This window comes from Rhinolophus sinicus, linkage group LG05, assembly GCF_036562045.2.
Source record: "Rhinolophus sinicus isolate RSC01 linkage group LG05, ASM3656204v1, whole genome shotgun sequence".
Lineage (NCBI taxonomy): Eukaryota > Metazoa > Chordata > Mammalia > Chiroptera > Rhinolophidae > Rhinolophus > Rhinolophus sinicus.
The window spans coordinates 25,986,840-26,014,563 of NC_133755.1; the positions used below are offsets into that span (position 1 = coordinate 25,986,840).

Below are 27,724 nucleotides of genomic sequence, written 5' to 3' on the forward strand. Positions count from 1 at the left end.
GATCATTGTTTTTGAACCAAGGCTCGAGAATACAAGGTAAAGCTTGACCAGAAAACTCAAAATTAACTGTTACTGCCCTACTAAAGATTTTAGTCTGAATAAAGAATCTACTGGCTATAATATTAAGGTCTAGCAGATGCTAACAAAAAACTACTACATAAAGTATTGCTAAATATAAGTGAAATTTACAAACCTGCTTTAGTCTCATTAACATTTCTGTTTGACATCTTTAATTACTTTGCACCAGCCTGGCAAAATAAAAGTATGTTGGTGGTCGGGAACTGAAACATCTACCTTGGGAATTAACACATCTCTGCTCAGAATAAGGCAATCCATTTGAAGGGATAAAGGAGAGTTATCAGGGCTGGACAATTTTGCAAAGCTGGTTTACATGAAGATGTTTTGTCCCAATTCAGACCGTTTCTCAAACATGCAAAAATGTTGGTATAAAATTAGCTAATGCTGAAAACAAAGTAACATTGAGAACTTCCTAAAAGTTTTGATTTGACACCATCCCATCTAATAGCTTGAAAACCTGTCACTATTCTTAAACAGCTTTCAGAAAATAATTCAGTTCCTCCAGCATCAAGTCCAATTACTTCTTATACCAGTTACCTTAAAGCAAACTCTTGGCTTAGTTCTTGTCATGCTCATTTACAGGCTAATCAGTGGTTCCTCTAGCCTGAGATCATTAGCCTGATAATATGTAACACCAACTTCAATTAATTCAGGGACTTGTCATGATGTAGTCATGCTATTAAGGGGGACTTGAGTTATCTTACCCAAAGCTCTAAGGGTAAAAGGGAATTTTCCAAGTGTATGTATACTACAGTTAATGATGTTCACAACTTAACACCATTAAACTTTGAAATGTAGGTCTGTATGAACATGACTGATACCAAGGCTGACTCCTGAAGTTTACCAAATTGAGTATTAATATTGAAAACAGATCAAAAATCTAGTTAGAAACATTTTATTTAAATGTGCCAAATAAAAACCCATTTTCAGACCAGAGGATGTTAATACATTCAACAAAATTTATATTATCTTACTGCTGTGAATTTACAGAGTAATAATCCAGATCCTTTTGATTAGATGGTTGAAATACCCTTCCTAGGTTACATTTTATAGACATCACAAATCCCTTATAATAATGTAAACAAAATAACTTTTCCCTAAAAGGTGAACTTGAGACCTTCAGTCCACTCTCTCAGGACTTGCACTTCTTCGCGGACTTCCTGATGGGGACCGACTAAAAAGAAAAACATTAGGTTTGGAACCCATTAGTGTCTACTGAAACTTATTCTTCTCATGTACAACACCCAGCTTCAATAAATTAAAAGGTGGTTAAAGGTACTATGTGTTTCGATAGCAGAGATCTAAAGACCACCACGAAGGTTTATATACAAATCATTTGTCATTGCTTAAGATTAGGCTTAACAATAATAGCCTCCTTGCTAAAATTACAAGGTTAAGTTAAAAAGGACAACTTTGAATTTTGGGAGCTCATTAAGTAGCGACTAGACAGACAACGGTTTAGCTACAAGATTTCAACCTATTTTTACCTATTGTTGCTATGTGGGGGGAAAAAAGCATGTTTCTTAACATGAAATTATACAATTAAAGGTTCACAGGACTACCCACATCTTAATAATCATCCTATCTTAACGGCAGTTTCCAACTAAAGTATAAGCTGACACTGAAGCACGAAAAGCAATCATCTAAGAAAGTTAGTACCTAGCATTTTAATGCATATATATAGCACCAATTCTCCAAAGAGCTCAAAGCCTGCAAAGTAGGCAGTAAGCAAACAAATTCTACAGAGGCCACACTTGACAGTTAAAACATGGCAACAAATTATTTAGCTTACCTTCTTTTTGGAGATGGAGATCTGGACTTTGATCGGCTGTCAAAACATGAGAAATTCTATTAAGAAAAGTACTAACCAACCCCTCTTATAATCACAGCATCATGAAAACCCCCAAATTGTCCTGAGCTTAAAAAATGTCAGGCTGCAGTTAAAACGAGAAAGAGCTTATCAGTTTTTGCTAACAAGAGCCAGTCTTCCAACAACTGTTCTTCATAAAATGAACTGCTTTATCATGATTAATCTTTTACACTTTGCTTTATATGCACAGCTATTCTCAGAATGCTTCTCCATGCACCTATCAGTTCTAACAAAGGCCTCTTAATTTAACACCAAAATTACAAATTTCTTTCTCACTATAGCTTTATATTCCTTGTCCAAAAGTCAGCCAGAATAGGCCATGTACAAATTAAGTTCTAATGTTTGGTTTATTAATAAAATACTGTGTTCCCACTTAACACCTAGACTTAAGAGTTAACACTTGAAACGTCAACAATTCAAAACACTTTGAACTCTTTGGATATTGGTGCCATATAACTACAAGAGCATTAATCAGATTTTTACCCTTACCTGCTTCTTGGTCGTGAAATAGACCTGGATCTTGATCTTGACCTAGACCGGGATCTTAAGAGAAAAAAAATTATACCAATTAGTCCATACAAGTAATTTCTTTAAACACCTCCTGAGCACGTTATTTGGTAGGCTAGGAATAGAAGGGCTAAAACTGAGCAAGATGCAACTCTTGCCTTATATCAGTCTAAGACTGGACAAATTATCATTCTCTCAACAAGCTCTGATGTCAAATAAATAAGGAACCACCATTTCAATTATGTGGTTCTAGCATACAGAGGGTACACTATTCTTCAAGTGTATAGCATCCCAGAGGAAAAAATAGATTTTTTTTACTTAAGATTGACATGATTTGATTTTAGCTTAAAAGAATCAAATCAATCTTACAAAGGACCCCTGAACTGAGATTTATTCAGGTGATAAGCAGTCACAACTGGGTAAAGCTTTATAGCTTAGATCAATAAGCTATCATAGTTCAAAGACCATCAATTTGTCACAAGCCAAATTAGGTGGCATGCACATCTTGGGGTCCTGCAATCAAATTAACTATTTCAACTTGCTTCTAATTCTAAATCTCTTCCTGTTTCTAAGGGGACTTCTTATGAGGGATCAGGCAACTATCATCTTTTAGAGTTAATATCACTTACCTATACAATAGGTAAAATCTGACTTAGAACTTTTCAGCAACATGTCTACTCAGAGGCCCGGAATGATCTGAGGATTTGTGCTTTGGACCCTCCTCTATCACAACCTAACAACGCTTCAAATCCTTAGTTGGACTTTTCTATCTGTACAGCTAGGGTTAATACCCATTTAATGTTTGTATCTCAAAATATTTTCTGAAATATTTCAATTGTGTCCTTAGGACACTCTACTGCTGTCATTAAGACGTGACAACCCAAATGCAAACAAGGGGGGAAATAAAGTGTTACATACTGGAAATACCTCGATCCTTTTATAGATCCAGACCTAGATCGTCTGAGTGAAGCTGAACGTGATCTACGAAGAGACACAGATCTTGATCTTCGAGGAGATGCTGATCTTGACCTAAAAATGATTATCAAAGTTTAAGTTCATCTCCAATTAAAAGTTTTTTTACTGTTTGTTAAAACTTGAATTAAAACTCTCACCTCCTTCCCCGGCTTCTGCTTCGTGAGCGAGAGTATCGCCTACCTCTGGATCTCGAATGTGATCTAGACCGTGACCTATTTTTCAAGTTAGAAAAAAACAAAATGTTAGATGGTAACTCGGTTTTATAGTTTGTGTGCCTCTGCTGAAATCAAATCTCAAAACTATTTAAATTTAGTGTCTCATTTGGTAATAAACTCTGGGCCTATTAGTTGTCTTTTTTTTTTTTTTTTTTTTTTACTACCTAAAAAAAGATTTGTTAAAAGCTAAATTACATTTTAGAATTACATAATATAAAACACTGTAATGTGTATTTAAAATAAACCTTGCAAGTTTGCAGGTCGACCCTCTTTGGCCCATGGTCTAGAAGATCTAGACGATCTAGAAGTATCTATAGCCGATCGCTGCATCTAGATGTTTTCTTCAATCTAACGACGATCAAACTGACAGCCAAATGAGCCAGGTGAGGCTTGATTGACGCAAGAAGATTTTTCTAGTTGGGAATGTGGTCAATCTGGTGTTCCTCTTTCTAAACCGGAGGGGGCCCCAATTGTAAGCCAAATTTACTGTTACGGCGATCACCGACTCAAATTTTCTGCCCTTTAAAGAATAAGGTGAAGCTAGGTGTAGATGACTCGAGGGGATCTGGCCTCTTATGCTGATCACCTCAAGGTCTAGGAGGATCTTAATTGTCGGATTTGCAAGGCGCCTCAGCATGATATCATAAGGCTCGTGACATTCTGAATCAAGGCGACTGACTCAAACGAAGAAACCTGAAAGGTTTTGACCAGGTTGATTATTAATATATTAACATTTGTTTAATTAAACAAAAATTGTAAAATACACCTGTACAATTAACATTCAAGTTTATATAAAAATATTAGTTTCTGCCTTGCCAATAAAAGAATTACTTGATTAACAAGTATACCAACCATTCCTTTATTAAAATAAATACCTGCTTCTTCTTCGCCGGCTATAGCGATGACAATCATAAGCATAATGCCCCTTTTCACCACATTCATAGCATCTATCATTGGGATCAAAGGGACGTCGGGCAGGTGGTCTATCAAAACGAGATCTCCGAGGCATGCCTGTTGATAGTTCAACCCTCACTCGGGAACCACAAATCACCCTATAAAAGAAAAACGATACAATTCTAATGCTAAGAAAATACTTGTGACATGTCGATTTAGGACTTTCCAACCACTCTCTGCCTTTACAAGCTCCAGCTATCTTTCTAAGTCCTTCCAATTCCACCTTTGCTCTCCTTCTTAAGTTAATAAATTATGATCAGCTATTTACAATCTCCAGAAAGACTAGAGAATCCAAGTTTAGCACCCAAGCTCACTACCCAGCCCACAGGAATATTCTAATGAACATACGATACGTTTCACAACCAACATCTTACTTACTTGCCATCCAGGCCTCGCACTGCATCTTCTGCATCTCTAGGGTCTTCAAATTCCACAAAGGCAAATCCTGGAGGATTCCTTGCGATCCACACAGTTCTTAAGGGACCGTAATAACTGAAAGCCCTTTCTAACTCTCCTTTGCCAGCACCAGTTCCCAGGTTACCAACATACACCTTGGTTTCTGTTTAAAAATGCAAATAGAAGAATGCACGTTATGCAAAATTTGATCTAAGTATGAATGAATTCTTTGCGTTAAAACAGGCCATCCTTAAGATTGTGCAAGGCATGTTTAGTGCTCTATCAAAGATGGAATTTAGTCTTAAAACCAACGAGTTTCTTAAAATCTAGATATATGACAAAATTCTTAACATTCTAATAACGGGGGAAACCTCCAAACCACAGGTACAGATGCGTGGTAGGATATTCCGAGGCGTGAAGCGGGCTCCGCCCCGGCCCCGCCCCCGAGTCCCGGCAGCCCCGGGCGCGCTGCGAGCGCGCGGGCCGGCGGCGGCAGCGGCGTCGGCGGCGGGCGGGCCCCGCTAGGGGCCTGACGGGGAGAGCAGGGCTGCGCCGGCTCTCGTCCTCCACGGCAACCGCCCCAGGCGCAGGCTCGCCCAAAGGTCCAGCTCCCCGCCCCAGAGCCATTAACCGCGCTCGAAAGAGCTAAAAGAGAAAAGAAACCAGCCGCCAGACGAAAAGATTATGTCTCCATACCCACTCCGCAATTCGACCGACTATATGACGAGAATGCGCAGCTCGAAGCTGTCACAATTTGTTCACTCTCAAATTCACCCTTGATTTTATGGCTGCGACCAGATCTGTCCGCTAAAGTGGCGGGAAAGCGCCAAGGAAATGCGCCACCATGCTCGTCAATGTGCGCAAAATGGCAGCCGAGGGCGGGGGGGTGTGGGGGGCAGGCGGGCGGCTCGAAGAAGGGCAACAGGAAAATAGTGATTGTGGGCCTGCCTTGAGCTGGGGCGGGAAACGAAAATGCCCAAGAATTAACATGGAACTTGGCACAGACCTACAACCGCCATCCCGTCTTCCTTCAATACCCCGCCCCCGCTGCCTCCGGCTTCGTATGGTGTGCGCGGAAGCCGCCATTACGCACGCGGAATAACCGTCTCCCAACCGCCGCGCCAACCCCGTGGCCTCGCAATACTCGCTACACCCACAGCAACATCCCTCCCTGGTCCCTAGCCTCTTACCTCCTCCGTACCGCCCGTAACGCGACATGATGACTGGACTGTCCCGCGAGCTCTGCTTTTAGCTCGCACCGCCCAGAACGAGTAACACAAAAGCCTCCACACAATGTCACTCGCCAACGGTCCGGCGGCACTACAAGGAAGAGCTTGGGTTCGTGCTTATATACGCGGTGGCTGGGGTTCTCTGCGCATGCGCCACCTCGACGTTCTGCGCGGCACAAAGGAGCTGGGCGGACACAACCGAGCAGCAACGCGGAGGGAACTGAAGAACCTAAAACACCGCGCACAGGCGGAGGGATACGTTTCCATGGCAACTCCAGAATTCCCTCCAGTAAACCCCTTGCCTTACCCGCGGTGTCCCGCCCCCTCCCTTCTCTTTTTCCTGTACCCTCCTCATTTTTCTTCCCTTCTCCCTTTTCCCTTTAATTCCCCCAATCTAGGGACCCTCAGCTCTACTAGTAATCTTACTACAGGTGCATTAGACCAGCCTTATGAAAGTGTGACATCTAAACGCTGATGTTGCAGCCGTCGCCGCCGTTCTGCTGGGGGACCTGGCCTGGACTCCTACTTAGTGATCTTTGGGGCTCATTAGAGGTAATGGGAAGTTTGGCTAGGGTGAGAACTCCTTGAACACGGCCATTCTGAGCAGTGGTCTCTGCACTATACACCTCTAAAGAGGTGAACCCCGAGGGACCGCCCGCCCTGCACCGACCCTCCAACCCCTTCAGAACCAGCCACTAATTTTCACCGATACCTTCCGAGTTCTGGGAGTCAGGGGGACAAAGGAGTAGAGTTGTTTGTTGTTGTTTTTTTGCCCCCGTCATATTGAAATTGTGACAAAACCCTAAGTCCTTAAAGCGTTTTGGGTAGTGGCAATTCTGAAATTATTTGCATTTGAAGCATAAGTAGTTTATTTATGCTTCCCTTCTAGTGCTTTTTGCTTTGGACTGTAGTAACATCTCAGCCAGTAAGTACTCAGATCCTGACGACTGGGACTGAAGTCATCTTTGAGTAGCAGCCGCTTGCAGCTTAGCCACTCCATAAATCAAACACATGAAAACCTTTTCTTTACGTTAGAATCACTTAAAATCCAGTTTTGATTTTGCACATTGCATCTGCCATACACCATCTCTACAAATACACGTATAAATTTTGTTTTACCGTCCACCAAAAAGACGTTATGCCATCAATACTTGGAACACACGAATTGGAAATGTTTCACATAAAAGAGAAAATCCTTAGGTATTTGTGTGTGTTTTTTCATCTGCTGTAGCTTCATTTGGTGTGTGTAGGTGTGGGATACAGAGTATAGGAGAAAGAGGGCATAGTTGAGTAAGCCTTTATTCAGGTGACTACAGTATGGAACTCTCTCCAGGTAATGCTATGAATTTATACACGTTTTTAAAGATTTGTCAAATTATGGAATTAGTCTGTCTCAAGGATCTCTAGTAAGAAAATACAAGTTCTATAGAGTATATTATATTTGTTGTCCATTAGTCTTTTGTTCTTTTTTGTTCCTTATTTTGTTCTTTTGTTTTTTGTTTTCCATTTTGTTCTCCCTTAGTCATATTGATTTCTGTTATTATCTACTTAACAGGGTTCTTCTCAAAAGGATTAAACGGATAAAGATCTTTTTACATACTCCCTGAAAGAATACCGTATCAATTCTATAAAGCCTCACTAATTTGACTTTCTTCTGTTAAGAATTTATAAAAGTTGCTGTTGGACAAGGCATAGATAACTTATTGAAAGATAGTACTTATTATACTGCATAGCTCCTAATAGGCCACAGTAAATTTTTTTTGGCTCTGAATACAAAGTCTATTGTACAAAAGGTAATTTCTAAGCAAAGCAAATGATAGTGCAAACAATACATAAAGAAGCAATTTTCCAACTTACAACAAACACTTTCAAGCACATTAAAGGAAAAGGGATAAAAACCCTGACTGGTTTGCATGCCTCTCTAGAAGACAGGTGCTTTAATAAGCTAATTACATATTATTTATTAAAAGAGGGTCAATTCTAGGCTGGGCTTTGTTAACATAGTTGCCATGAAAAAGTAATAGTACTCTGTACTATTTCTGTACACTATTTTACTGAGCACTCTCTAAGAACAACCAAGTCTTTTCACTAAATGTCAATCCAAATCAGGGAGATTTTAATTGTACAGAGTACTTTTATTCCTACTGATTCTTTTGAAACCAGTTTTACCTACAAAAATTTTTGCCTCTAGGACTCTGTTTCAAATTAATATCACATTCCCAGATTCAATTTGAATGTGAAAGCTATTTAATTCAACAAATATTCTAATATTTCCTAATATGAAATGTTGAGTAATTCTTAATATGTTACTGTTGTTAATTAAACATTGATAATACTATTAGTTTAGGAAGGGGTGGGGATAATTCTTAATCCTTTTACAGCAGCTTTCAAAATTTATCTGCATTTCCTAGATCAGTATTTTCAAAGAAGCATAAAAGAAAAAGTTAATTTTTTATCTTAGTTTCTTCTCCATTTTAGTTTCACTTATAAGTCATTGTCACCATTTTAGCTTGGATGTGAAAACCTTAAAACAAGAAAAACAAGTTTAGACTTTTTGCACATATATTGATTTTTAATGTAAATAGTCTGTAGTTACAAACACTAGTCTTTTAATATGTATTTATGTATGTATGTGCTGTAGGTCAATCCAAACAGCTGTGTTCAACTACAACTTTCTTTTCTTTTTTCAAAATGTTATAATCTTCTGTTTCTTCTAGAGTGCTCTTGAGAATTCTGGGAAGGAAAAATTCTTAGAGGCATGTTTATAATTCTTTCAGATTGTATAAAGAAATTAACTTCTCATTAGCCAAGTACTGGACTCCCATCAGTACTGAAATATGGAGGGCAACAGTTAACACCAGTGCTTTGGCCAACTTCAAAGAGTGAAACTAGGAAGAAAAATGGGATGGAAGAGTGCCCCACTAACACAAATATTACCAAAATGGCTGATTTAGGAGTGTAAAACTAGGAAGAGTGAGGTTTTCTGAGGAATGCCTGATAATATTAAAAAGTGTGAAACTGTAAAACCATCGAGCCTTAAACCCATCAATTGTGTTGTTCCTTCTCTAAAGAAAGAATATTGAATTGTAAACCTGAAATCTATGTAACTTTACTAATAATTGTCACCCCAATAAACTTTAAAAAAAATGGAATATTAATGTAAGAGACGTGGTCAGCTTGGTGTCTTAATTAGAGAGCTACACTAGCTTAGACTTTTAGAGTTTAGCAGTTTCTTCAGCACTGTCTTGGAAGGAGAGAAACTGATCCTGTACTTAGAGAAATACTTACTGCTCAAGACCATTGACTCCCTTTAGTGTTTTGTTACTGATCTTCCATGAATATAAATATGTTCTGTAATAAAAATGGTTTTCGTTTATAAAACCTTTTTCTAGGAGAGGTTGTGTGGTATAATAATTAAGAGCATAAACTCATGTAGTGTGACATGGATGGGTCTGAAGCTCGGCTCCACCATTTAATCCTGCGTACCCCTAACTAAGTTTTTCATCTCCTGGTACTTCAACTTCCTCATCTGCAAAATGGGGTTTAATAATAGTACCAATCTCAAAGAGGTGTTTTTAGGATTAGATGAGGAAAGCCGAGTAAATAACATTGCAAAGAGTCTAGCACATACTGAGTTTTCAATAAATGTTAGCTGGCAGGAGGAGGAAGAGCAGTAGTGGTAGCAGCAGTAGTCTGACAAACCTTTTGTCAGTTGCTAAAAAATTGATATAATCTGGGTGCACTGACAAAATTGAAGTTCTGTTTCTGCAAAGCTAGGGACCACTAGACTCTGGACATAGTGAACAGTCTTAAGTGGCCACTCCTAAGACATCTTTGTCCCTTCACTCATTGACTTCAGTAAGGGAAATTGTCACTTTTCTTCGTTGACCCAATCCACAAAGAGAAAAACATTCTAACTTTTATAAGAAGCGACAACTCAGAAAAAGAAATTCTCTTCATGAGAAATCAATCCCCAGAAATCACAGAATCAAATGCCAAAACCCTCTTAAGGGTTATATGCAAAGGTATTTACCTATGGAATGGGGAGATGTGTGTTCATGAGCAATGGGGAAATTGTCACTTTTTCTACAAAGTTTAGTCTTTGAAGCTAATTTGTATAGTATTAGGTATACCTTTATTTAAAAACTTAAAAAGTCTATTTCAAAGCTAATGACAAATAGCTACATACACTACAACTCTCAAACAGATAATTAAGTTGAGACTACCTATAAAAGAAATGGCTTGAAATTTAGATATAGAAGGAATTTTATTAGTCTAACCACCTTGTTTTTCAAAGGAGACTAAGACCTAAAAATTGCAGAATGGTGAGAGCTATGGTTCCCACATCCTGATATAAGGACTGTCAGTCTGAACTTTGATGAAAATTTCTCCAATCCCAGAAAAAATAGGAACTATTGCCAACAAGTCTTTCTTGGAAAGAACCATCTTTTAGTCTGTGGATTTATCTTTCTTACTTTTTTACATTAAAATGCTTCTCCCCACATTTTTTTAATGAAAGGATGCTAAGAGTAATTTTTTTTAATGTCATCTGTTTTCTTGATAGAAAAAAATCTTTTTTTTTTCAGATTTATCTAGTTGCCAGAATCCAAGAGTCTAGAATCTTTAGTAAAGAACAAAGCATGAATTTACCCAATAAAAAATAGAGAAAAAAAAAGGGTTTGAAAACGCAAAAAAACGAAACAAAAAAAAAATGACTATCCTTACTAAAAATACAAATTAAAACAACATACTTTTTTTGTCAGGAGTGCAGTGAAATTGGCACTTATGCCCACTAATGGGAATATGAAATAATACAATTTATTTGAGGGTCAATTTGGCAATATGTTTAAAATTATTAAATTGCCTGTACAGTAGTCCCCCATTATCTGCGGTTTCGCTTTCCGTGGTGTCAGTTACCCACACAGTCAACCGTGGTCCAAAAATATTAAATGGAAAATTTCCCTCTTAATGGGATACATGGATGGCTTTTTCACTCAGAACTGAACCTTTAGATAAATGTGTAACTAACTTAGCTTTTCAATGGATAGTTATTACAGTTGCTAATACTGTGAGACATAACTAAACCTTAAGGTATAAAAACAAGCAATTTAACTAAAATAATACCACTGAGGCTATCCTTCTCTTCATCATTTTTTTCTCACGTATAACATATTTTCCCTCTGTTTGTTCTCTTCCCTCTGTGTAAAATCTAAATCCCTTTCCTTTGTTTAGTCTCCTCTGCTTTACCTTCCCCTTCTTCTTTTAACTTGTCAAAATACAGAATTAAAGTACATTTTAAAGTATACTTGTAATTGTAAAGCATTGTAATTATGATTAGTGTTGTGTAGTAATTGTGTAATGTTGTGTAGTGTTGTGTAATAATTATGATTAGTAGTGTTGTAATAGATTAATTGAATTAGAGTGATGTTACTAAGAATAACATGGAATGGATTTTTCATTCCTATAATCTTTATTTTTTGGTCTGGACAATTCACTCCTTCCTCAGTCTTAACTAGAGGCCTATGCAAATACATTCCCCTTTCCAGCCAGATTCTTGCCCTCAGGGCCTTTCTAGAGACATTTTACAGCTATCACAGTACAATTCTAACACACAAATACACAAAAGCATGATCTTATGAAAATGATAGATTGGAGGGACGCTTACAGAAGAACTCTTATTTACAAAGGATTTACTTCACAATGTTTTTTAAAAGAGCATGTTTTCTTTAGTACATTCCGAATGATTTGAACTTTTCAGAAATACGTCTTCTAGGTAAATGAAATTATCTTTTCCCCCCTTTTGTCTGACCTAGATGAGATTATCCTAATGCGCACCTCACAGCTGTTAGTTTGTCTGCCTCCGTAATAACAGCAATACCTCAGGCTGTAGAAGAAGTGACCCCAGTCTGGAGAACAGAAGCCACCCTCACTGCAGTCACATCACTCCACTGCAAGTATCTCCCATCTCTCAAGTGGGGAAGCAAATATGTCACGTACTGTATGTAAAAGAGAAAATGATAATGAAGGTGACTTGACATCATTTACGCTATGCAAGGAAGAAAATGACAAGGAGGAGAAGTTTGAAGACGCCTATGAAATTATCCCTGTGGCAACAACAATGAATCTAGTATCTTCCCTGGAAGAATGCACAACTGGATTGTATTTATTTCTAAATAACAGATTCTCAGATGCCATAAACTTCATTCATCCATGGTCGAAAAACAGCATGTACCATGCTCTGATTTATGGTATCCTTATGATTGTCAAGGCCATCTTGACTTTTGATCCACAGGATGTACAGATTGGAATGACTGCTGTAAAGGAAGCTTTGAAAACCTGTAACAGTTTCCGAAAAAAAGCTAGGGTGACAAGCTTTTCTCATCTAGTGAGTAAACCGGGAATAAGAGCTGTCAAAGAAGTGGAACTGCATGCAGAAGTCTGCTATGCTGAGTGTTTGATCTTGAAATCCACTATATCTTTTATACAGGATGACAGTATGCTTGGTTTTCTTAAAAGTGGGATCAACATTGGGTTAAGTTACCAAATATACAAAGACTGCGAACAAGTATTAACACAGATACCTAACAGCCAAATCAAAACCTACAGACACCTTGTTGGAGGAGTAAAATTTGGACTTGGAGCATTCAATTTGATGTTATCACTTGTGCCACCAAAGACACTTAAGTTACTCAATATTGTTGGATATTATGGTGATAGAGAGGTAGGCTTGACTTTGCTTTATGAGAGTGCATCTGAATCCCATATAAATAATATCTTAAGTATTTTGACTCTACTCTTTTATTACAACTATATCTATGTAGCTTTTGGTGTTGAAGTGGGTTCCAGTTCTACCACAGAGAATCTCTTCCTAATGTACCTCCAGAAATTTCCAAGGTGTGTCATACTTAAATTTTTTCATGCACGTCTTAGTATGCTGAAAGGACATTTTAAAAATGCACAGTTAACATTAGAAGAGTGCATTTTTATTCAGAATGAATGGAAGCAGATTCATCACCTCTGTTACTGGGAACTCATGTGGTGCCACCTTTTTCTGCAGGAGTGGAAGCCGGCTTACGAGTATGCCAACCTGCTCTCGCACAGCAGCAGGTGGTCCCAGGCAATCTTTTCATACAGTAAAGCTATGCTCCTGGCCCTGCTGCCTTCTGGTTTTGCAAAATCAGTAAGTGAGGATATAAGCTCTCTCTTCTTAAAAGTGGATAGTCTGAAAATCAAATTTTCAGGAACTTCTGTGCCAATAGAAAAGTTTATTGCTGAGAAGGGTCAGCGCTATGGTACTACTTCAGACTGGTTTATAGCACAGCCCATTCTGGAATTCATTTATGCCTGGAGTGGTTTCCGAGTCATGAGCAAAAAACTACACCTTATTTCATGCTGGCTATCAATAATTGACAAAGGAGAAGACTTTTTACGAAAAAATCCAAATAAAGAGTATGGCACAGATGACATGAGTTTGCTAAATTTAATAAAAGGTCTATGCCTGAAACACTTAGGCAAATATTCAGCAGCTGAACAGTACTTTAATTCAGTCATTCAAAAGGAGAAATTGTTAAAATATGACCACTATCTAGTGCCGTACACTTACTATGAACTGGGCATTCTACACTATCTGAAAGGAGATTATGCCATGGCAACAAAAAACCTAGACAACATAAAAAACTACAAAGACTATTCCATGGAAGCTCGATTGCAGTTTAGGGCTCACATAGCCCTTGAACAAATAGCTAAAGAAAAGTGATTTAGACACAAAGTGTGGTTTTGTTTATTATGAGTGAAGTGTCTACAGCCGGCACGGTTAATTAACAGGTAGAAATTTGTGGAAGAAATCCAAGAAGAGGCAACTGCTATGAATCTGACCAGTAACATCTAAGAAAGGAATTACTTTTTCCTCTTCTCTATAGTATCAAATGGAATGTCTTAGCCTGGCAAATGGAGTGATGTACATTCTTGAAAAAGAAAAGGCAAATGACATACAGGATAAAATATATTCTCATATAGTTATGAATTTATCAATCATGTTAGAGAACATTTTCAAAATCTGAAAAAATGTTTTTTAACATCTCACTAAATAACGTATACAACTCGCAAATACCATAGGAAAGTAGCTCCACTAGGAATCCCAGTGCCCTGTAAATGTTATTTAATCAGTAAAGACTTTTTAAAAAGTCTTTGGAAAACAAGACTTTAGGGTCTTACTGACATTTCAAAACAATGATGTACTGAACACTATAGACTCTGAATGTTTTTCTCTCATACATATTAATTTTTATTGGCTTTTTATACCAGACAAGATACTTTCCCCTGTGTGCTCAGTATATTTTATTTTACCTGTTATCATTAGGAAGCTCAAATACGCGTCTAATGATTTGCCACAGGATAGAGAAGAAACAGCGCCCCCCTTCACACACACACCCACCCTTTGAAGAGAATTGGAGGAGGACAAGAGGATAAATGCATTTGGTAGGGAAAAAAAAGACAAGACTAGGCTGTTGGAGGGAGAGTTTAGTTGCCTATATATAGCCTTCCCTTTAGCTGCCCTCCCTAAGGCATAATTCCTATTCAGACCAGCTCTTCAATATAATTAAACCACTTGCACCTATCCTGTTGCCATTGCTAGTGGACTAATCTGAAAGTAAATAGCAGCCAATGGGGCGTGGTATTGTTTTACCTGCCTGAGGCATAAAATCAGTCACTAGTTTCTAGACCGTTAAGTCTGACTGTGTATCCTCCTTGCAATCACCCTTAGAAACAAGTCACTGGGTAAGTTTGCTTTGCTACAACACGTGAGTGAAACCCATTATCGTAATGCTTTGGGTGTCGAAACAACCGACTGGAGCACAATGAAATTCAGAAATGCTTAGGCTGAAAAACATGTTCCTCATTAATTAAAAATAGACTTTCAGATGCACAACTATGCTTGAGTTATTTGCCATTATTTAATAATGACGGTACTGTATAGAGGTTCAGAGGGAGGCTGCCTGGATTTATACCCTGCCTTGCTCTCACTCACAAGTTGTGTGGCCTCAGGCCCCTGTGCCTCAGTTTCCTTAGCTGTAAAATTGGGATGATAATAGTTCCCATCTCATGGTTTACCTGTGTTAATTAAGATTGAGTCGATGCACATTTATTATCACTACTACTACCAGTAAGGATAATAATACATTGTTCTTCAGTGAAAAGGATTTAAATTACTCTTGGAAAAAGCAAAGGTTCCTTTGTTACCTGCTTTGCCAATCTAAAATTTGACCTGTTAATTTGCTTTTTCTGTTCTTAGTTTATCTTGGTCACTTATGAAATAAGTAACCCTCTGCCTAAATTACGATTTTGTGTTTTGTCCCAGTTTCTTCCAATGAATAGCAAATTTATTAATTGGTTAAGCAAATATATGCTGAGTGCCTACTATATGCAGGCACTGAACAGGGTACTGAGGATATGAAGATAAAGCCTGGTCTCTCTCCCGAGGACTTTGTTAAGGAGACAAGTTAGAAAACATTTTGTTGGGGATGGAAACATTTAAAACAGTTGCTTAAACAGACAGGAGTTTATTTGTTCCAAACAAAAGAAATCTGAAGGTTGGTAGTTCAGTATTGTTCTTTTTATCTTTTCCTTTTGTGCGTGGCATGTAAACCTTCTCATGTATGCTTGTTCATGGTGGAAAGAGGCTGCCTCACCTCCAGGCTTTCTGTCCAATCAGGCAGGCTGGAGGAGGAACAGTTAAGGGGCAAAAAGACTTTCTTAGGAGGCCTTGTCCTTTTATATTGGAAGGGACAGCCTTCCTAGGAACTTCCATGTATATATATCTCATTGGCCGGAAATATTCATATGGCCACTTCTACCTACAAGGGAAGCTGAGATTGTTTTAGCTTTCAAGCCTCATTAATTAGGAGGCTGTGGGAAAGAATTGTTAAATGAACTAACCTGCAGTTACACATATGTACATGACAATAAGCTACAAAATGGTAGCAGAGGGGCACAGTTGGAAAGGGGGCAAGGGAACGAGATCAAGGTGGAGAAAACTATGGGGATCTAACAGCAAATCTTGTGATTGACATTTCCTTGGTGACGTTGCTACCCACAGCACAGGTTCTGGCCTTCAACTGGCCCAAGAGTTGACTAGACACTTTGAGGCTCATTCTCACCAGTGAAACTCACAAGACATTAAGGTACAATTTACTCTGCTAACTTATTTATTTATATTAGGGACTGTTTCAGAGTTGCAAACTCAATTTCCTGTAAGGATCAGGCAAGAAATACAAACATGAAATAGCCAAGTGTAAAATAATAAAAGTGGTGGGAACTTGTGAAGAAGAGAGAGCCAACTTATCGAAAGGCTTTCAAATTATAAAGAAATTGAATACTGTGCAGATATTATACTTATCTGCCAGTCCAATATGACCTGTTGGCCCCTTAGATTATGACTTCTGGTCTTTTGCTTTCTATTGACTAGAAAGCACTCATGTTTCCATCTTAAGAACCATTTCTCCTGATTATCAGTGTACCTACAAAACCAGGGAGGGGTCACGAGGCAGTATGGTGAGCGTGCCATCAGAATATAGAGAGGGATAGTTTGACGAATATCTACTCCAGGTCTGGGTGAGATCTAATGAAGCAATATGGATACATCTCTGGAAAGTCCTTGCCTCCCAGATTCAGTCTCTGAGAAATACCTCCCCGCCTTTTGCTTGCTGACCTTCTTCTTCTTTGCCTTCTGCTGCCAACTCTGGGTTACTGAATGTCTAAGTAGGGTACAATATGATTAAGTATTCATCTACTAAAATACAATCCCATTCCAGTCCTGCTTCCAGAAAATACAACCAGGTCCCTTAGTTTAGAATTTCGCTCATTAGAAAATTCGCTCATCCCTACATTCCTTGGTTACACATATTATAGATGGTCTCTTTGCACAAATGAATCACGGATATAATCACATCCATTTTATTTACCATATTTGATAGGCAATGACACAGAAGCAGTTTTCTAAACTTTCACGCATTACATTTATTTAGTGTGTAAGAGTTCACAAAGTCTGTTCAAGGCATTTTTATCCTAGGAAAACAATTCTATCTTCACTGTGCTGCTAGGGAAACTAATCTTCCCTCTCTGAGGTTGTAAAATCTCCCCTCTGGGCAGGGCTCCCTAAAACTGGATTTCCATTTGGAAAGTGGTTCTGGAATTCCCCCCACCCCCAATACCACTGCTGTGTTGAGTAGAGAGGCTACATTTTACTTAAAGTTTCATGCTGTATATGCTGTTTACTTCCCTATTTTCCCCACATCCAATTTCTCTGGAGCCTTTCTAACAAACAAATTTAATCATCATTCCATCACTCAATTTTTTCACATTCTCTTTGGAGTATTTATTCACTCATAAAATGAGCTGTTTGAAAGTTCTTAGAATAATGCCTGGCCCATATTGGGTACTATGTAGCCAATTAAGAAGTAAAAATTCAAATTATGCACCTACTACCATGTTTCCCAGAAAATCAGACCTAGCTGGACAATCAGCTCTAATGTGTCTTTTGGTGCAAAAATGAATAAATACAAGAACGGGTCTTATATAAGACCCAGTCTTATTTTACTATAAGTAAAGACCGGGTCTTATATTCATGTTTGCTCCAAAAGATGCATTAGAGCTGATTGTCCGATTAGGTCTTATTTTCAGGAAACACGGTATATACGAGGCAATGCTCTAGAGATAGAGTGTATAGTAGTAAATAATACAGACATGGCCCCTGCCCTTAGAGGCTCTACTGGGCTTACTAAGTGACTGTATCTTAGTCATGAAGATTTAGAGCTGACAAGATCTTGTGTCATCTAATCCCACATTTTCACTTATAGATAAGAAAACTGAAATCTAAGAAGGCAAATGACTTACAAAGTCATAAAGCTGGTAGGAGCACATTCAGTGGTGTATAGGAACCAGCTTAAAATGGCTCAAAAGAGCCCATTGTTAAGTGTTCTTTTTTTTTTTAACTTTTATTTTAAGTGTGTTTTTCCAGGACCCATCAGCTCCAAGTCAAGTGGTTGTCTTCAATCTAGTTGTGGAGTGGGCAGCTCACTGGTCCATGTGGGGATCTGACCAGCAACCTTGTTAAGAGCACAGCGCTCTAACCAACTGAGCTAACCGGCCGCCCCCAAATGTTCATAATTTTTTTGAGCCAGTTGTTAAATCATTGGTACCTTTAAATCAGCCATGGTGAGAATATGTACATTATAGAAATTAGCAAATGGTACAAATCAAGGATTTTCTTTTCAGGAAAACCAGTTTAACAGGACACTACGGATTTGACCAAAATTGAAACCAAGGTTGCTAAAACTCCCAGCCCACTGATTTCACTCCAACCTATACCTCCTTTGATCAGATTCTGTATCCCATAGACACAGAATTTTTTGTGGGTGGTTATCATTGCCTATACATCAAATTCAAGGGCTACTTCTTTAAAAGCTTTCTAAGAACCCTTTCCCCAACCCTTCCCATTTCCTACCACCTCCAGGTAGAACGATAGCTTACATGTTTACAAGGAGACATCATGTATCATCTCGCCAACAGCAAGACATTTTTAAAATTAGTTTTTTTGAATTCCTAGTTCTTAACAGAAAGCATAGCATGTACAGGTATATAATATATGCTTGAAGAATAAACCTGGACATAATAAATGGATGCTTCTAATGGATTCTACTTGCTGAATAAATGAAAAAGTCAGAACATTAAAAAAATCTTGGGCCAAAATGATCAGGATTATTTTTTTTTCTGACCTACCTTGCATGAAATATATAGTAAATTACCACTCCTACCCCCACTGCATTTTTTACCTACTTTTAAGACCCAACACTGATAATTTAGTCAGGGCAGTCCAGGTTTATCTTTGCACCAGGATAAAGAACAGTGAACAGTGTAAGACTATTGACAGTTTTTAAACTTCTGATTTTCTTTAGGGCATTTAAGAAAACTTTCTTTAAAAAATATTTCTTGGGAGGGGGCTGGTAGATGAGGGTAAGGGGATCAAATATATGGTGATGGAAAGATAACTGACTCTGGGTAGTGAACACACTGTGATATATATAGATGATGTATTACAGAATTGTACACCTGAAATCTATGTAACTTCACTAACAATTGTCACCCCAATAAACTTTAATAAAAAAACAGACCTTACTAAAATTAAACTATACGTACTCAAAAATCTAAAATAAGCAATTTTGGTATTGGCAGAGGAAGGAGTTAAATGTGTGTGTGTGTGTGTGTGTGTGAAGGTTTCAGGGGGAGGCAGGTCTTAGGAAGGAGATGGACTGGGGAAAGAGGGAGAAAAGTAGGCAATGTGAGAGAAGGCACCAGCTGGTAGGAGGGACGCACCAGGGGGAGCAAGGGTAGGTGTTGGCCAGGGAATGGAAGTGGCGCTATCTCAATTCAGTGAGGACCAGCTACAGGAGAGTGCCTTTTTGAGAACTGGTGTTAGGGTATGGGTTGGGCTCAGTCCGTTAGAAGTCAGTGATTTGCATCAGTAGATGCTGGGAATGACACTTTAGGAGACTAAAAGGAGAGGAGAGAGAAGGGAAGGAAATTGCCAGTCTCATCACTTAGTTAAGCTTGAGGCTAACTTCTACTTGTAGAAATACATACATACATTCATATACATATACATATACATACATACATACATATATATATAACAAAGGTCAAAGTCTTTCATTGTTAACTGTAGCTATAAGGTTTACAATGCAAATGACGGGGTGACTGTTTCTCTTGGTGGTTAGAGCGCGGTGCTCATACCACCAAGGTCACCGGTTCGATTCCCATATGGTCCAGTGAGCTGTGCCCCCAACTAGATTGAAAAAACGACTTGACTTGGAGATCAGGTGCGCCCCCACAACTAGATTGAAAAAACGACTTGACATCCTGGAAAAACACACTGTTCCCCAATATTCCTCAATTTTAAAAAAATGCAGGGGAGGACAGATGGCTCAGTTGGTTAGAGCCCCAGCTCTGAGCAACAGGGTTGCCGGTTGGATTTCCACATGGGCCAGGGAGCTGCACCCTCCGCAACTAGAGTGAAGACAATGAGCTGCCGCTGAGCTCCCAGGCACCTGGATGGCTCACTTGGTTAGAGAGTGTGCTCTCAACAAGGTTGCCAGTTCAACTCCCACATGGGATGGTGGGGTGCGCCCTCCCTCCATGACTAAGATGGAAAAGACAACAACTTGACTTGGAGCTGATGGGTCCTGGGAAAAACATACTGTTCCCCAATAAAGTCCTGCTCCCCTTCCCCAATAAAATCTTTTAAAAAATGCAAATGACCAGTTATCAAAAATGATTGTAGCTCTTTTGGACTGGATTTTTATGAGGTCAAATGTTTTCCTTAATATAACTGGTATTTATATTAGCTCTTTGTAGATTTAAAGAGGACTTTTAACTGGCAAAATCTAATTTAATCCACTAAAGCCATTTTAATGTCATCAGCCAATCATTCAATAAGTGAAGGCTGTAGAAGGATTATTTGAAATGATGACAACATACAGAATCAATATAGTATTTCAAAGATTATGTGGAACTCAAATCGCAAGTAGTAAGGGAAAAGCTGATTAATTTTCGATGTTTTCTACATCATAGTTTGATAGTCCTCCAATTCAGTTTTCTGTAAATCTCTCTTCGTGTTCACGTTTGCGGGAACTCAACATTTACTACCTTGTACCATTTTTCAGGATCACAGCCCAGAAACAATTCTGGACCATGCCAGGAGCCAAGTACGCGACCAGAAATCTGTGGAAGCGAGTCTTGGCTCCTTTCCATTTGGGGTGGGGCGTTTATAGTGAGTCAACAGATGGGTGGGACTCAACGCAACCCCGTGCTTTTCCTTCCAGCTTCCGCACCTTCTGCAGGACGGTACCAAGGGCACATCTCCAAGGAGCGGGCATCTTAATTACCTTCCAGAGACCAAACAAACAAGAAATACCTTGGCTCTGTCGCTCTTCTCCAAGGCACTTTCACTTCACACTTCCAGAGCTTTAGAATTTACCTAGCAGGTTCCTGCGCTTTCAATCCACGGCAAAAGTGGAATTCCATTTCTAAACGAAGAGCTGGCAGGAGCATTTTCCTCTTAAAATTCTTTTTTGAAATGTCCGTCGTGGCAGTGGAGACGGGTGGCCCTAGTGAACAAGGACTTATTATTACAGCCCCTGCCCGCATGCAGTAACGTCCTCTGACATCCAAGTCCCGCGACTCGCGCCCCTCCAGGTTTGACGAAGGCCAAGGACTACAAAACAGAGGATTCTGGGGAAGGACGTGAGGACGCAGCGCAAAGCATGCCGGGCCCAGGTGGGCTCCGCTCTACAGACGCCTTCCTCACAGGGTGGCTGCTGAGAACTGGGCGCTGCTAGGAGATTTAACTGGTATTTTTCTCGTTTGTCAGGATTAACCATTAAGTACCACCTGGTTTGAGTACGGCTCTAAGTGCCATGCGGCTGCAGGCCAGGCCCGGATATCCGAGCTCTGTAGGCTGAGCTGCTACCCCCTCGTTAAGAATCCTCCAAACAAATAGTGAAAGGAAATCGTCAAATCCGGGGCCTCTCCCCAGCCGGGTCCAACGGACACGTAGAGCCAAAGAGGGAGTGGGTGAATAGCAGTTTTCTGCTTCAGTTTTGGCTAAAAGTGGTGTGGAATGACCTTTGCTCCAAGGAGAGCAGAGTGAAAGGGTTTGAGCATCTGCAGGCGGGAGTTCAAAGCCCACGTGAGGGCGATCTGGAATGGGATTGAGGGTGGAATAGAAGTGCCAGACGAGTTACCCCATCCTGCGCTCCGCGGCGACGCGGGGTCCCCGCAGCTTTCAGACTGAAGAGTAAATACTGCAATAACTATTTTCCTGATATATGGAACTTGAGGCAAATCCCAGATGTTATTTACCTCTAGGGTGGAGATTAGGGGTAAGACACGTGCTTGAGTGGAACATATATATTAACCCGAATGGTGGCTGTTTTAGATCTGGCCGGCTGGCGCTATGAATGAATGGATGAAGAAAGGCCCCTTAGAATGGCAAAATTACACTCACAAAGAAGTCAGAGTGACAGCGAGTGAGAAGGAGTATACAGGATGGGTTTTAACCACAGACCCGGTCTCTGCCAAGTGAGTATGGGTCCTGCTTCCTTGAAATCATGACATCCCTTTGTGCTGCTTTTGTGTTACATCCTAACTCAGAAAGCAGATAATGAAAGGTTAATTGTTCCCATATAAAAATTTTATTGTCTTTGAATCTAAATGCGGCTCTAACTATGGATTACCTTGTCAGACCAGCCAAATTCATATACATTTATATTCTTATTACATTTTTACTGGAAAATTTCAAACACACAAATATAGAGAATGGTATAAGAAACACTAAACTTGCTCCTCGTTAACATTTTAAAGCCAATTGCAGACATATGATTTTGTTCATAAATACTTCAGTATATCTCTTAGTAGAAATGGACTCTTTAATAACTGTAAGCACAATGTCATTATAACACCTAACAAAAGTAATAATATTAGCTAAATCCTAGTCTGAGTTCAGATTTGCCTGATTGTCTCAAAAGTGTCTTTTTATATTGGTTTATCAATTTGGTTGAGATGTCTCTTACTATCTTAATCTGTAACTCTGCACTTTCTCTTTTTAGTTGTCCATGTCACTTATTTGTTGAAGAAATGGAGTGTCTTCCTTCAATTGTCTTACAGAATTGAACACTTTCTGGATTTAGCTTATTGCATTATCATGGTGTAGTTTAACATGTTCTTTTATCTTCTGTATTTCCTATAAACTGGTACTCATATCTAGAGGTCTGATTAGGAGCAGATTTATTTTGTGCAAGACTACTTGAAAGGTGGTGATACACACTCATTTTATTTTTACATGGTTTTAGATTTACAGAAAACGTGCAAAGAAAGTACAGAATACCAATATACCCACTTCCCCTATCCATGATGCATTTGTCAAAACTAAATATTTACATTAACTAAACTGTAATCATTTGGATTTTGCCAGTTTTTCCACTAATGGCCTGTTTCTGTTCCAGGATTCAATCAGTCTAGGGTCCCACATTACATTTAGTCATCATGTCTCCTTAGTCTTCTCCAATCTGTGACCGTTTTTCAGTCTTTCCTTTTTTCTTCATGACCTTGCCACTTTTGGAGAGTGCTGGTGAGGTATTTGTAGAATGTCTTTCAGTTTGGGTTTGTGTGATGTTTTCTCAAAGACTGGGTTTTTGGGAAGAGTACCACAGAAGAGAAAATTACCTTCACATCACACATATATATCACATTTTATTTAGGATTTTGCATTTGTATTTGTAAGATTAGCTTGTAGTTTTATTTTTTAGCCCTGTCCTCTGTCTTTGATATCAAGGTTATATTAACTTCATTAAATGAGTGGAGGCATAGTTCCCTTTTATAATCTCTAGAAGAATTTGGTTAATTAGAAATGTCTGATCCTTGAAAATTTTATAGAACTTGCTGTTAAATTATCTGGGCCTTTTTTCCCCCCTCCTTGGGAAGTTTTTAAACTAGTTATTCAGTTTTTATTTAAAGATTATCAGACTATTTACATTCTCTTTCTTTTTTTTAAATAGAAATTTATATTTTCTAGGAAGTTTTCTGGTTTAAGCTCAAAGTTATTGGCATAAATTTGTTCTTAATATTTTATTCTGTTAATCTCTGCTGCCTTATTCCTAATATTGTTCATATGTGCCTTCTTTCTCTTGTTATTAATCTTGCTGAGTTTTGTGAATTTTATGTATTTTTTTCAAAGAACCAACTTTTGGCTTGGATGATCCTCTTATTGACTCTTTTGTTTTCTATTTTATTAATTTTGTGTTTTGTAATTTTCTTTGTTCCTCTTTGAAGAGGAGTTATCCAGTTATTCTTTACTCTAAAAGTTAAATGTGTTCCCTGTCTTCTTTTCCATACACATTCAAGGCATTCATAGCTCTCTAAGTAACTAACACTTTAACTGCATTCCACAATGATTAGCTTTAGGCTGGACAAAAACTTCCGATGTCTAGGCCCCTCAATGAATGCTTACTGAACAAGCGAAAACATTTGGTGGTGAGAGGATTAATTTTAAACAGAGAAGAGCATTTCCTATTATTCTAGTGACCTGCTGGGGTTGATGATGCCTCTCATTCCATTGCTTCTTCCAGTTTTATGGGCCTTTAGGTTTTTCTTTTGCAATCTGCTCTGAACTTACTTTTCTTCCAAAGTATTGTCCTCGTGAACTTCCTTGAAGACGGAAGCATGTCTGTGACCGGAATTATGGGACATGCTGTGCAGACTGTTGAAATTGTGAATGAAGGGAACCATAGCGTACGAGAGAAGCTGATGCATTTGTTCACGTCTGGAGACTGCAAGGCACACAGCTCTGAGGATCTGGAAAAGAAAAAGAACAGCCTAAAGAGATGGCTCGAGAAGAACCATATCCCCATCACTGAACAGGGGGATGCGCGAAGGACTCTGTGTGTGGCTGGGGTCCTCACTATAGACCCACCGTATGGTCCAGAAAATTGCAGCAGTTCTAATGAGATTATTCTGTCCCGTGTTCAGGATCTTATTCAAGGACATCTTGCAGCTTCCCAATGAGAGGCCAAGAACTACGGATGCATTCAAGTAAAACTTCATTGTTTTTTCCTTCATCAAATGTTTTGAATATTAAGTCCATCATATTACAGGTCTTTAAAGGTACACAGTATGTGTGTGTGTTTTAATTCTTTGTTGTTTTGGTAAAATAAAAGATGTGAAGTATGAGTACTAATAAATAAGTGAATTGTGGCAAGGGTAGCATCGCACGCAACAAAATTAGCACAGGGACGTCAGAATTGTCTTTTCTTGGACGGGGCTATACCTCCCTTTTTGTTAGGCAAGAAATGTATTTGGAAAGAATGTAACCTACTAAGATTCAATATAAATGTAGTAAGTCCTATAGGTCTATTTAAAAATATTTACCTTTTTTTGGTGTAATGATGAAATCGTTTTTGAATGAACATAGGGTTTTTTGGTTAAAACTTGAGTTTTGACTTTTGGTAAAATCTTAACCCTGTGACTCTCAAAGCCTTTCAAATGAGCACCGACTGCTATGTCTGAGGGAGAACGTAAATGTGACAGGTATTCTGCTGCTGAATTCAACCCAGTTCCTTTGCCCGGTGGAGTCTGCCCAGGCTTCTGGCTCGGGATGCTTTCTGCTTCTAGTCCCCACTTCCCAGGTTCGGCTTCCCCAAGGGGAAAGAATGCGGGAAGCGTGCTGCACTACACCTGACCCTTGGAAGCCAGTCAGAGGCCAGGACTCTACATGGAGGTTTCTGGCCTAGAAAGGCACCTCCTATTACTAGTTTGGGGGTCTTTTCAGGGACATGTCTAGAATGATCCCAAGTTTTCCATGTTATAACTCTGAGCCTCTGATTCCCTAGGACAGGCGTCAGCAAAATTTGGGCCCTTGGGACAAATCCACCCAGCAGCCTCCATTTGTTAAGTTTAATGGGAACACAACCATACCCACTAGTTTACGTTTTGTCTGTGGCTGCCATAACTCCAGAGTTGAGTATTGTGACAGAAGCTATTTGGCTTATATTTAAGAAAAATAAGGCCTTTTCCAGAAAGTCCTTCCCTCACAACTTGAAAGTTCTGTGGTCCTATGAGTGAAACTTAGTGCATAGCCTTTCTCCTTGTGACTAAGATTCTCCTGTTCAAATCCCGGAATGTCTTTGGAAAGCAAATAGGGAAAGGGGAATAAGAACAAGTTAAATTTAGCATGGAAAAGGTTTCTGAGAAAGTGAGGCAGACTTTGGAGGAGATAAGCCATGTATGCTATGATCCACAGCATCATTCGGACTTGGTCCTTGGCCCAGAGACAGGTGCATTGGTGTGGGCAGATTTATTTACCAATCAGCTGGGGACAGACTTTCTTGGCAACTGAGTCCTCTGTTTAAACAATTTGCCTGAGTGTTAAAGAGGGTAAATGATCTAAACCTGCCTGCTTAGGGAGTTGCCCCGGCCAGTTCCTCAGCTAAGATTCTCCCCCAGGAATTTAACTTACCTGTTTCAGATCCCTCCTCTGGTTCCAGATGCCCAGAGGGAGAGTCCTCCCTAAAGCTGGCTCTGCTCACTGCCGGCTGCAGGCGGTAACCAGGGCAGTCTCTGAACACCTTGGGTATCAAGGATACTTTTCAAAACAAATGTTATGACTTCACTGAGTATTTTTTGATCCCCTTGGAGCAAAGTTTCCAATCTTCGCACTGATGTCTTGCCATGCCCCATTGTTCATTTGATTTCCTAAATTTGTCCACTTTCTCCTAAAGATGTTATGGCTGAAATAGGTTTTTCCATGAATTAAGTTTTTTAAAAAAGTATTTATGAAAAATTTAAAAACATTCACAATCATTGTATTTGATGAGAACTGATAGAAATTTCACGATGCCTCTTGAAGTAGATTCTAGAATGCTAGTGTCGGGTAAGGATTACTATAATTCATGCTTAAATTTTGGGAGAAATCAGAGCAGTGAAGGATGTAATTACATATACTTACTTGCTTCTACTGCCAAATACAATTATTTTTTTAAAAGGCATTTTATTGAGGTATGATTAACATAAGAAGCTGTATATATTTAATGTCTACAACTTGACGAGTTTGGAGATATGTATGCATCCGTGACACCATCACCACAATGTATGCTATAAACATCTATTACCTCCAAAAGTTTTCTCCTGCTTTATTATTATTATAGAATTAGTTTTTATTGTTCAAACAATAGTACATTAAAGGATTTCTTTTACTAAAAAATTATTCCAGTATCCAGACATGCTTTTTTACTTTTGTATATTAATTTATAATACTTTAAAATTGTTTATGGACTTGTAATGAATGAAGTTTATTTTTGTTTCTGTAGTTTTCATAATTTTAATATTTAAGACAATATCCTATTGTGTTGAACTACAACTCACTGAAACATTCCCCTACATTTTGACATTTGTGTTCTCCCTTTTTGCTGTCATAGATTATGTTGAAAAGAGCATCTCCAGAATACAACTTTACTGCTAGAATCAAAGATTATTTAAGTGCCTAGAAATGAAAGTACTGTGTCAAAGAGTATAAACACATGTAACTTTTTCTTCATATTTCTTTTTAAATAGTTTATGCTGCTTTACATTGATAAGAGCAAAAAATAAGTATATACACAAATTTCAGCAAACCCTTAGAGTATTAAACAATGTGTATAATTTTGCTACTGAACATAAAATGGTGTTTTAAAGTTGCTTTAATTTGTATTTCTTTATTAATTAGCATTTCCCCACGTGTTTCTTTATTTCCAGTATGGGAACTGTTTGAATGATTCATAACTTTTTAAAACACCCTTAAGGTTCAAGAAATTATTTCCCCTATATTCTCATGGTCTTGCCATATCTGTTTCTTTGTGTCTCTAATTTTTACTCAAATGGATACATATGTTAATAAACACTGTAATTATATGATA

The 27,724-nt window shown here is 38.7% G+C and overlaps 3 protein-coding genes across 7 annotated transcripts; 2 read left to right on the forward strand and 1 right to left on the reverse strand.

The window, feature by feature from the left end:
* Positions 1-957: 957 nt before the first annotated feature.
* SRSF7 (serine and arginine rich splicing factor 7) lies at positions 958-6,348 on the reverse strand. Of its 4 annotated transcripts, none has more exons than XM_019742318.2 (8): positions 6,186-6,347; positions 4,978-5,158; positions 4,521-4,697; positions 3,568-3,642; positions 3,383-3,484; positions 2,438-2,491; positions 1,871-1,906; positions 958-1,252 (listed from the first exon to the last, which is right to left on the reverse strand). In XM_019742318.2, exons 1-8 carry the CDS (start codon positions 6,211-6,213, stop codon positions 1,198-1,200), a joined length of 708 nt encoding a protein of 235 aa, XP_019597877.1. In that variant the 5' UTR covers positions 6,214-6,347; the 3' UTR covers positions 958-1,197. The 4 variants fall into 4 exon arrangements, with proteins under 4 accessions (XP_019597877.1, XP_019597870.1, XP_019597895.1 ...); XM_019742311.2 differs by having other exon boundaries at positions 3,374-3,484; positions 6,186-6,346; XM_019742336.2 differs by lacking the exon at positions 1,871-1,906 and having other exon boundaries at positions 6,186-6,348.
* Positions 6,340-14,702, forward strand: LOC109452944 (tetratricopeptide repeat protein 39B). 2 transcript variants are annotated; one of them, XM_019742290.2, is made up of 2 exons: positions 6,340-6,776; positions 12,038-14,702. In XM_019742290.2, the coding sequence occupies exon 2, from the start codon at positions 12,211-12,213 to the stop codon at positions 13,978-13,980; it is 1,770 nt and encodes a 589-aa protein (XP_019597849.2). In that variant the 5' UTR covers positions 6,340-6,776; positions 12,038-12,210; the 3' UTR covers positions 13,981-14,702. The 2 variants fall into 2 exon arrangements, with proteins under 2 accessions (XP_019597849.2, XP_074188011.1); XM_074331910.1 differs by lacking the exon at positions 6,340-6,776 and adding an exon at positions 6,984-7,557.
* A 6,393-nt stretch (positions 14,703-21,095) lies between these two features.
* GEMIN6 (gem nuclear organelle associated protein 6) lies at positions 21,096-27,724 on the forward strand. Its single transcript, XM_019742349.2, has 3 exons — positions 21,096-21,628; positions 22,216-22,358; positions 24,464-27,724. Exons 2-3 carry the CDS (start codon positions 22,234-22,236, stop codon positions 24,837-24,839), a joined length of 501 nt encoding a protein of 166 aa, XP_019597908.2. The 5' UTR covers positions 21,096-21,628; positions 22,216-22,233; the 3' UTR covers positions 24,840-27,724.

Bases quoted from the DNA above. Each gene is read 5' to 3' on its own strand.
- SRSF7 (XM_019742311.2), bottom strand. From the start codon at position 6,213: ATGTCGCGTTACGGGCGGTACGGAGGAG. The intron at 2,492-3,373 runs GTATGTAACACT...TTTTCTCTTAAG, and splicing joins AAAGGATCGAGGTATTTCCA to ATCCCGGTCTAGGTCAAGAT. The intron at 1,253-1,870 runs GTAAGCTAAATA...TTTTCTTTTTAG, and splicing joins TCTCCATCTCCAAAAAGAAG to TCGGTCCCCATCAGGAAGTC.
- GEMIN6 (XM_019742349.2), top strand. From the start codon at position 22,234: ATGAATGAATGGATGAAGAAAGGCCCCTTAGAATGGCAAAATTACACT. The intron at 22,359-24,463 runs GTGAGTATGGGT...TTTCTTCCAAAG, and splicing joins ACAGACCCGGTCTCTGCCAA to TATTGTCCTCGTGAACTTCC.
- LOC109452944 (XM_019742290.2), top strand. From the start codon at position 12,211: ATGTCACGTACTGTATGTAAAAGAGAAAATGATAATGAAGGTGACTTG.